General features: G+C 33.9%; 1 protein-coding gene across 1 annotated transcript; it reads right to left on the bottom strand.

The window, feature by feature from the left end:
- Positions 1–4,381: 4,381 nt before the first annotated feature.
- On the bottom strand, positions 4,382–9,527 carry LOC107710959 (small nuclear ribonucleoprotein Sm D2). Its single transcript, XM_016515861.1, has 3 exons — positions 9,405–9,527; positions 7,734–7,913; positions 4,382–4,746 (listed from the first exon to the last, which is right to left on the bottom strand). Coding segments are annotated over exons 1-3 (357 nt in total). The 5' UTR covers positions 9,407–9,527; the 3' UTR covers positions 4,382–4,571.
- Positions 9,528–10,924: the final 1,397 nt, after the last annotated feature.

The following is a 10,924-nucleotide window of genomic DNA, read 5'->3' as shown; positions in this document are numbered from 1 at the left end:
GTGTAAACCAATGAGATTCAGAAATTGAGAAAAGGTTTTTGAAGGGCAGACTCACTGAATTATGTCCTGTTTTAACATAAAAGCTTTAGAACAAGTGAGAGAACTAAAATTAGTAAGCATGCAGTGCCAGATTAATATGGTTTAATTCACATCTTTTTCTGGAGCAATAATTAGGGGCTGTTTTTTTAACTGGACGATCAATAGTTTGACTTAAACTGTGCAAAGTTATAGAAGTCACAATGAATCAAGTCATAAAGAAGACAAAAGTTCATTTTTTAGGTGAGTGCCATAGGTGGGTTGTTCAGGATATTACATTATCCACTGTTTTATGGGATTATTTCTGTGTACAATAATGTAGCTGTCAAGAAAGTGGAGAAAATATTTTTACTAATAACAGATACTAACATGCAGTAAGGTCAGGAACTTTTTTTTTTTTTCTTGCCAAGTAAGGATTAAGTATTCACCGCTGAGTGATGAGTATTTAATATTTATGTTTTAGACGGTACATATCATATTGTATAAACAAACCAAGGTCCAATAGACAATTCCCCACAAAATGATTGAAAAAAAGACATCTCGAACCAAACCACTGCAGACTTAAGCTTATAAATCAGTTTTGACAGCAGTTCACGATAAGATCTCAGGCTGAAGCATCACCTGTAAGTCAGGACTCTAGTATTCAGAGCTTCAGGCAAACCTACACGCAGCATCCAGGTGCAGCGGCCCAGGGAAAAACTCCACACGGCAGGATGTGCCTCTCACTGCTGGACACAGCAGCCTGGGAAAATGTCATGAACTGATTGTAAATGGTACACATGAACACACTGTAAATGGTACTGTAATCCATTTTCAAGTGCTTCTTTACCATTCAATCATTGATCATACTTCAGCAGCTTTTGTGAATCTGTACTCAAAACTTCATTTTTAAAAGCATACAGGCTCCAAGATAAATTTATGGGATTATTTTCACCCATTTACTGCTGAACAGGAATAAATTCAAGATGCTTCAAAAAGTAAAACTGTATAATTTAAGGTGTCATTCATGTCCACACGGTGTGGTAGAAATTATGAGCTTAAGTGTAATACTTACAATATCATAAAAGTAATATGAAATATTATTACAATTTTTTTTTGCTTTTAAATATATTTTAAAATTGTATTTATTCCTGTTGGCAAAGCTGAATTTTCAGCAGCCATTACTCCAGTCTCACTAATATACTTATACTTATTTGACTTGGGTGTTTTTGTTTTTTTTTGACATTTTTTATTGAAAAGTTAATACCTTTGTTTACACTATGGTAAATTTTTCGGGATATTTTGATGAATATAAGGCTAAAAAAACAGCATTTATTTGAAATATAATTTTTTGTAACATTTATATATTTACTTTGATGAATTTAATGCATCCTGACTGAGTAAAAGTATTAATTTGAGGAGAACTGACCTCACACATCCACTAAATATCATCAAAAACCGATTTTTGATTAAGTGTAACTGGAAAAAAAAAAAGCTCAAAAATTATCTTAGTTCTGAGCACTATTTGTTAGCAAATTTGTAAAAAAAAAATTTAAAAAAATTCCAAAAAAAATTTGCTTTTATATTTTGTGTAAACCAATGAGATTCAGAAATTGAGAAAAGGTTTTTGAAGGGCAGACTCACTGAATTATGTCCTGTTTAACATAAAACCTTTAGAACAAGTGAGAGAACTAAAATTAGTAAGCATGCAGTGCCAGATTAATATGGTTTAATTCACATCTTTTTCTGGAGCAATAATTAGGGGCTGTTTTTTTAACTGGACGATCAATAGTTTGACTTAAACTGTGCAAAGTTATAGAAGTCACAATGAATCAAGTCATAAAGAAGACAAAAGTTCATTTTTTAGGTGAGTGCCATAGGTGGGTTGTTCAGGATATTACATTATCCATTGTTTTATGGGATTATTTCTGTGTACAATAATGTAGCTGTCAAGAAAGTGGAGAAAATATTTTTACTAATAACGGATACTAACATGCAGTAAGGTCAGGAACGTTTTTTTTTTCTTGCCAAGTAAGGATTAAGTATTCACCGCTGAGTGATGAGTATTTAATATTTATGTTTTAGACGGTACATATCATATTGTATAAACAAACCAAGGTCCAATAGACAATTCCCCACAAAATGATTGAAAAAAAGACATCTCGAACATGACCAAACCACTGCAGACTTGAGCTTATAAATCACAGTTTTGACAGCAGTTCACGATAAGATCTCAGGCTGAAGCATCACCTGTAAGTCAGGACTCTAGTATTCAGAGCTTCAGGCAAACCTACACGCAGCATCCAGGTGCAGCGGCCCAGGGAAAAACTCCACACGGCAGGATGTGCCTCTCACTGCTGGACACAGCAGCCTGGGAAAATGTCATGAACTGATTGTAAATGGTACACATGAACACACTGTAAATGGTACTGTAATCCATTTTCAAGTGCTTCTTTACCATTCAATCATTGATCATACTTCAGCAGCTTTTGTGAATCTGTACTCAAAACTTCATTTTTAAAAGCATACAGGCTCCAAGATAAATTTATGGGATTATTTTCACCCATTTACTGCTGAACAGGAATAAATTCAAGATGCTTCAAAAAGTAAAACTGTATAATTTAAGGTGTCATTCATGTCCACACGGTGTGGTAGAAATTATGAGCTTAAGTGTGATACTTACAATATCATAAAAGTAATATTATGAAATATTATTACAATTTTTTTTGCTTTTAAATATATTTTAAAATTGTATTTATTCCTGTTGGCAAAGCTGAATTTTCAGCAGCCATTACTCCAGTCTCACTAATATACTTATACTTATTTGATTGGGTGTTTTGTTTTTTTTTTTGACATTTTTTATTGAAAAGTTAATACCTTTGTTTACACTATGGTAAATTTTTCGGGATATTTTGATGAATATAAGGCTAAAAAAACAGCATTTATTTGAAATATAATTTTTTGTAACATTTATATATTTACTTTGATGAATTTAATACATCCTGAGTAAAAGTATTAATTTCTTTAAAAAAAAAAAAAGTTAAAATCTTTAAAAAAAACTGACCCCAAACTTTTGAGCAGTGTATATTTTATCTGAGCAATCTGAGCAATAAACATCATGATGATTGCCTAATCAAACAGTGGTAAAATTAATAAATCTAATCTAACCCTTATAACCCTTATTAACAATTGATATAACTTAACGAAGCAGATTCCATCAGTTTACATTTGTTTTTATCCAGCTTTGTATTAAAACACATTAAAAGAAATGAATAAATATGATACCAGTGGATCACAATAACCCAAACTGATACACAGTGTTAGATTTTCACCGTTCCACTGAATATTTAAGTGATTTCCTGAGACTGTCCTCTCAGGTCAAGTCCTGAGATAACCCTTTTGTCCATATATACTTTTAAAACAAATTAAATCTAGATTTTTTTTTTTTTTTACCATGGTAAACCCCATTCAGAAAGCCTATTCTAATTTTTCAAAACATACATTTCTGTAATTTTCAAAAACATCAAATCAGTTTAAACAAAAAGGAATGGTTTAAAATGTCTTTTAGTACGAGGGGTCAGCGGAGCCCACGGTGGAGGGCAGGGGTGTGAAGTGACAGTCAGCACATCTGGTCACATTAATAATGCAGAGAGCTTTAAACGGCAGTTTGTCACTTATTGAGTGCTGCCTGCTGAAATCTACACTGACACCCAAGCTGCTGCCAAGGGACTCTACCAAATGAGAGTCAGATGAAGGGAGGGGGACAGAGAGGATGAGAGGGGCAGCAGACAGTGAGAGGGGAGGAAAGAGGACAAACAGCAACGTGAAACTTTTGTCTGAGGAGCACTCTTTCTGCTTTGTCTGTTAATGGTTAATTTCTGATAGAATCATACAATAGATTTAGAGGTTTGAATATCCAAACGTTTATTTAGAAAAAAAGCACATTTTTGTACAACTTAAACAAAAAAGGTTCAAATGGCATCTTCTTTGTATCTTTTCAAATGATGCTAAAGATTTCCCATCAAAATACAATTGTTGCAGCACAAGGCAAACTGCACTGTTCCTTGAGTGCAAAAGACTTAAGGCCCGTTCACACCAAGGACGATAACTATAAAGCTAACGATAAAGATATAGTGCTAAAAATCGTTCTCAATATTAAAGAATAGCAGAGTCCACACCACAACTAGAACGATAAAGACAAGGAGAAAAGATATCGTTGGAATCACTTTCAAAACGATTTTTCTCCAGCTGATTAACGATAAAAAAAAATTGACAGCCAATCAGAATCCATCCCGCTGTAACGAGCTAGAGAATTTAAAGCGGCAGACGAGCGTGCGCTTAGAATAAACAGACGATATCGTCCGCTGGTGTGGACGCTAATATCGTTATCTTTATAGTTATCGTTCTTGGTGTGAACGGGGCTTTAATCTGCTCAAAGGTCTAATTAACACTTTAACACGGGCCGGTAAGTCAATGAGAGTTGAGCTCACAGGTGAGCTGGTGTATGAGTGTCCAGGAGATCGCCTGTACTTGAACAGATGTGTTACACGTCAGGTTTATTTCCCGGTGATGAGTGGGTTTCTCAGCACCACGATGACTGAATCGCCTCTCAGGAACATCTTTGAGATGTACCGATCCTTGTTGACTGGCTTTGACTTCTTCTTGCCCTTGCCACTTTTGGGCACCTCCGTCCACATTTCTTTCACATTCTCTAGAACCATGTTACAATGCCTGAAAATCCAGAGAAAAGAGACCGTGAAGATCTAAATTATGAAAACCTCTTTTTTTGTTTACCACTTGTATCTAAATATGACGTGACCCAATTCATTTCAGTTCAAGCAAAATGAAAAGCATGTGTGTCTTTTCATTCTGACTGAGATAAATCTGAATTGATTTCCTATCTGTCAGAAAGAGGTGATGCAGATCATAAATCTATTAAATAGAAGAATAATTGCAGCATAAAGCTTCGAATCAGACTACCTGCACAATCAGCTTCGTAAAAAAAAAAGTGTGTATGTGACATTTCAGTCCTGTGCTGCGACCGCACATGCTTAGGGGTAAAAAAAAAACATCAGAAAATAATGTATGATATATGCAAGCATCAGTATAATGTTCGAAAACATCCCGACACCACCCATGCGGCTGAGAACGGCGTTTGGCTGAACATGTAAATATGTGCCGCACGTTTTTACTCTCAACAACAAAATAAACACAACAAAAATGACAGCGGTGAGAAAACAGCAGTTCAGAAAGCATCTGATCACAGATGTGAACATGTTTCCACTAGCTCTGCAATAGGATCTTTGTAATTCAATTGTTTTAAAGCAAACAGCCTTACAGTATTAAACATGAAAAACAGTTTCATTTCAGCTTTCATTTATTATTACAACTTCAATTTCAACTATAAAGCGGCTCCAGTGTATTTATGTCTTATGCCGAGTTCACACTGCACGATTTTCAAAGACGTCGCATCACTGTTGGTTTCACACTGAACGACTATCTGGGGTAGCATTCAGTTGTTGCTGTGTTCACACTGCACGATGGAACGACGACAGGAGGTTACACACTGCATGACTACAGTCTACAATAGGAAGAATCGCCGACAGCTCTGTCTTTCTGTCAATATGGGGTGCTGTGTGTACATTAATGAGGAAAAAAAATTAACTTAAATGATTTTAGCAAATGGCTGCAATATAACAAAGAGTGAAAAATTTAAGGGGGTCTGAATACTTTCCGTACCCACTGTATATGGTAATAACCTATATGGGTAAAATACCATTTTTTTGGGCGGGGTTCTCCTGGTACAATTCACATTCCAGGGCCTGAATATCACGTTATTGGGGTCGCTTCAACCTGCTGACATAAAAAACAACCGCAGGCAATCGCGGATTTGCCAACACTGATCCGCAAACTACGTTTCATATAACTCCTCCCCGAACTTCCCGCTGCCCTGTATCTTGGTCTCTCATTGGCTGTAGGTCATCGCCGATGTGTTTTTCAGTCAGAACTCATTGCACACAGCGTGATTGTGAATCGCCGACAGCTCCAGATATTTAACATGCCAAATATTTCGTGGGCGTCGGCGACGCATCAGCGATTCCCTCAGATCACGTCTTTGATAATTCACACTGCGTGATTGTCACTCGCGTGAACGAGCACCGATTTGCCTCCGATGTCGGGCATTTGTCAACGATTTCGCAAAACCTGTCGGCGAGTGAAAAATCGGGGCTAAAATCGTGCAGTGTGAACTCGGCATTACTCGCCTCTGACTTAGAGAGACTGAACAAATGAAATGAACCAGAGAAGATCTTCACGTCAAAGGCAGAGCCCCAGAGCACACCTACTTATTATGTAATCGCCATTGACCAATGATAGTTTGAAGGTGCTTACCAGTAGGGCTGGGCAAATTTTAAAAATAAAATTTATAACATTTTATAGGGCCCTATTATTGTTTAAAAAAGGACCCATACAAAAAAAAAAGTATAGGTTTAAAATACAGACATGTGGTTCTTTATTTCTTTTAATTAATTCACTATTTGTAAACTGATGTTTACTGTTCATTTTTTAGAAATATCAATAGCATTTGTATTAAAACTATATTCACTGAATGTAATCAAAAAATCGAGAATCGAATGGAGAGCATGCGAATCGAAATCGAATCGGGACATCTGAATCGATACCCAGCCCTATTTACCAGCCGAAGCTTTGCAAGCCGTTTTGAACTCCTGAAACAAACTCCAGATGAACATCATTTTGATCAGATTTTTGTTCAAAATGCCATTACACTAGTTCGATCTTTGATCACTTTAAATATAATGTTGCACCAAAGACTTTTGAACTAAAATTTACTCCAAACACAAATTTATTGTAATTTTAAATCTTTACCAAACATTGCCACTATTCTTCAAACCACTAGGTTTTACACATTCGTCGGCAAGACAAAAATTGAAATATAATAAAATTTAGAATGATCACTATTTTTTTTATATATTTTAGTAAGTACAGGTCAGAATAAGTATGTTAGTATGTAATATGTATGTAATAAGCAAAGCACGTTTTTTTACATAAATATATCTGTTATGTAAAAATCTGTCTGTCCAAAACGGGACATCTCGTCTTTGACCCATACACGTATTTAATCTTATACACTATATACTTTATTATACAGGTAAAAAGTAAGAAAAAACTGTTATAGCTCAAGCTGCAAGTTTCTCTGTACAACAACGCAGATACACATATATACAGCTGGCTAATAAGAGGTCTGGATAAAAAGTGTTTATTGTGTTTGAACTGATTTTGAGGATGGCACATATGGCGTTTCGCAGGGATCTTGCTGCACATATCTCAGACGAGAGTATGTCATATGTTTGCTAAAAATGATGCTAAAAGTAAAAGGCTGTAAAGTAAAGATATGGAACACCCTTACATGAAGATGGTTTGGGCATGCACACGGTGTTCGTTTAGAACACTCATTAACATTAGAACAAGGCTAAGAACAAATTTGTGTGTGTTAGGCTGAAGATTTCTCCTGTGCATACAAATATGAAATAATCCACACAATTATTAGTAAATAAGACCCACTGTCTTGGCATAAAAGCTTTTTGTGTTCTAATATTTGTATCGGATGCGATCGGCTCAACAGAAATCTGTGAAAGTAAATAAAAACAGTGTGTAGTCACTGAGAACATTATAGTTCATAAATCAAACACATCAGGTACCTGTCGAATGCTTTGACTCTGCCCAATAGCTTCTTATTGTTGCGGCAGTTGATAAGAACCTGTGTGTTGTTCTTTACAGACTGGGTGAGTACTGAAAGTGGACCGGTGTTAAACTCTTCCTCCTCTCGCTTTTGGAGCTCCTCTGGAGTCATCTCAGATTTGGGCTTGTTTAACAAACTCCTAATAAGGACAATAAGGAATTTCAGGAGTTAGAATGTCTGGATGAAGAGCTGAGATAAATATCAGTTTACAGTACATAACATATACACTGCCGTTCAAAAGTTTGGGATCAGTAAGATTTGTAATGTCTTTTTAAGAAGTCTCTTCTGCTCATCATGGCTGCATTTATTTGATCAGAAATACAGAAGGAAAAAAAAAACAGTAATATGAAATATTATTGCAATTTAAAATAATGGTTTTCTATTTTAATATACTTTAAAATGGCTTTTTGATTTTTGGTTGCACCTCCTCTCAGTAATTTTAATATATTTTAAAATGTAATTTATTTCTGTGAGTCAAAGCTGAATTTTTAGTATCATTACTCCAGTCTTCAGTGTCACATGATCCTTCAGAAATCATTGTAATATGCTGATTTAATATCAATATTGGAAACAGTTTTGCCACTTAATTATTATTTTTTTTAGGATTCTTTAATGAATAAAAAGTTAAAAAGAACAGCGTTTATTCAAAATAGAAATCTTTTGTAACGATATACACTACCGTTCAAAAGTTTGGGGTCAGTATTTTTTTTTAAAGAAATGAATGCTTTTATTCAGCAAGGATGAGTTAAATTGATAAAAAGTGATAATAAAGACTTATATTTGCAAGTAAAGACTTCTATTTTAAATAAACACTGCCCCTTTTAACTTTATTCATCAAATAATCCCAAAAAAGTATCACAGCTTCCAAAAAAAATATTAAGCAGCACAACTGTTTTCATCACTGATAATAAATCAGCATATTAGAATAATTTCTGAAGGATCGTGACACTGAAGACTGGAGTAACGATGCTGAAAATTCAGCTTTGACGCACAGAAATAAAATATATTTTAAAGTATATTAAAATAGAAAACCATTATTTTAAATGGTAATAATATTTTACAATATTAAATTTTTTTCTGTATTTTTGGTCAAATAAATGCGATCTTGATGAGCAGAAAATAATTCTTTAAAAAAAAAAAAACATTACAAATCTTACTGATCTCAAACTTTTGAACAGCAGTGTATACAGGTACTAGTTGGAAAATATTTAGCATTCAGTGATTTATATGAAGAATATATGTCAGAAATACCACAAATCTTAAAGCTTTGTTTCATGTTTGAGAAACAGCGATAAACATTAAACAATACAGCAAGTTATTAACAGTATAACGATTCAGAAATAAAGTGCACAGAAAGAAACAATGAGAAACACACCCAATAACCAATCAATTGGACAAACGAAAACAACGCTTACAAAACAAACACAAAAAGATTATATTTGCATTTCGCTTAGAGAGGAGAATCCTAATAACCAGTACAACAGAAGGTTCATTGTAGCTGCTAACATTAGCATTAGTCTTGCTAAATGACTTCTTCAGCGGTCATCAAACTACGAACTGACTATTTCAGTCCCAGCGGTATCGCTCCAACAGTTTTAATGATATACTGTGCACAGAACAGTGAACTTACATGTTTTATTAGGTTTCGGCTTCTTAACTCTTTTCAGTGAATTGAAATGTGAGCAGCTCCACACTATCGCCTCACGTTTCCACAACGTTAAAGTCACTTCCGGGTCTGCGCCGACTTACTCAGTTGAACGTTCCGGTTCCGGTTTTCTCCCGCAATGTAAATTTTTTTTTCTTTTTTCGCAATGTAAATTTATAAACTTGTTTTTAGGTTTTATTAGAACTTTATTAGGTAAATTGTAATTGATTATAATTTAATTTTAAACTAAATCAAGAATTTGGTATACAGAAATATAAAATACAATTTTTACAACAGCAACAATAACAATAGTTCAATAATGTCATCATTATAATAAGGTAATTTTATTTTTCGTACATATACTATTTAATGGCAGGTTGCCATTGGGGCAGATTCCCAGACCAGATATAGTCTGTCCCACTATAAGTTAACATGTGTTCTATATTTCAAATAGGCCTATAAATATAAACATATATATATATATACATAAAACTGTAGCTAATAACACATTTATTTAACTATTTAAAATATGGTCAATACATGTAATATATGTATTGTATTTTTTCCAAAGTTTTTAAGTGGAGGATGGATGCATTTTTTTCAGTCCTGGTACCAATAGGCCTACTCATGTGTCTTTTAAAATGCATGTTTAAAAATATTTCAACAAATTCCTTTGTTTTTCCCCTCAATGAGGTGTTTCCACAACGTTAAAGTCACTTCCGGGTCTGCGCCGACTTACTCAGTTGAACGTTCCGGTTCCGGTTTTCTCCCGCAATGTAAATTTTTTTTTCTTTTTTCGCAATGTAAATTTATAAACTTGTTTTTAGGTTTTATTAGAACTTTATTAGGTAAATTGTAATTGATTATAATTTAATTTTAAACTAAATCAAGAATTTGGTATACAGAAATATAAAATACAATTTTTACAACAGCAACAATAACAATAGTTCAATAATGTCATCATTATAATAAGGTAATTTTATTTTTCGTACATATACTATTTAATGGCAGGTTGCCATTGGGGCAGATTCCCAGACCAGATATAGTCTGTCCCACTATAAGTTAACATGTGTTCTATATTTCAAATAGGCCTATAAATATAAACATATATATATATATACATAAAACTGTAGCTAATAACACATTTATTTAACTATTTAAAATATGGTCAATACATGTAATATATGTATTGTATTTTTTCCAAAGTTTTTAAGTGGAGGATGGATGCATTTTTTTCAGTCCTGGTACCAATAGGCCTACTCATGTGTCTTTTAAAATGCATGTTTAAAAATATTTCAACAAATTCCTTTGTTTTTCCCCTCAATGAGGTGTTTTTTTTTTTTTTATTAATATTTAGTTTCATGTTCTGTGCAGGTGAGTGACTTACAGACCCTCCCTGACACACACACACACACACACACATATATATATAAAGATGTGTGTGTGTGTATATTTACATATGAAAAATGTTTTTTTTTATTGGTCTTATGAAGTATTCTAATTTG

This window comes from Sinocyclocheilus rhinocerous, unplaced genomic scaffold, assembly GCF_001515625.1.
Source record: "Sinocyclocheilus rhinocerous isolate Xijiao unplaced genomic scaffold, SAMN03320098_v1.1 scaffold943, whole genome shotgun sequence".
Classification (NCBI taxonomy): Eukaryota; Metazoa; Chordata; class Actinopteri; order Cypriniformes; family Cyprinidae; genus Sinocyclocheilus; species Sinocyclocheilus rhinocerous.
The sequence above is the reverse complement of the archived record's forward strand: the minus strand, read 5'-3'. Positions and strand labels throughout refer to the sequence as shown.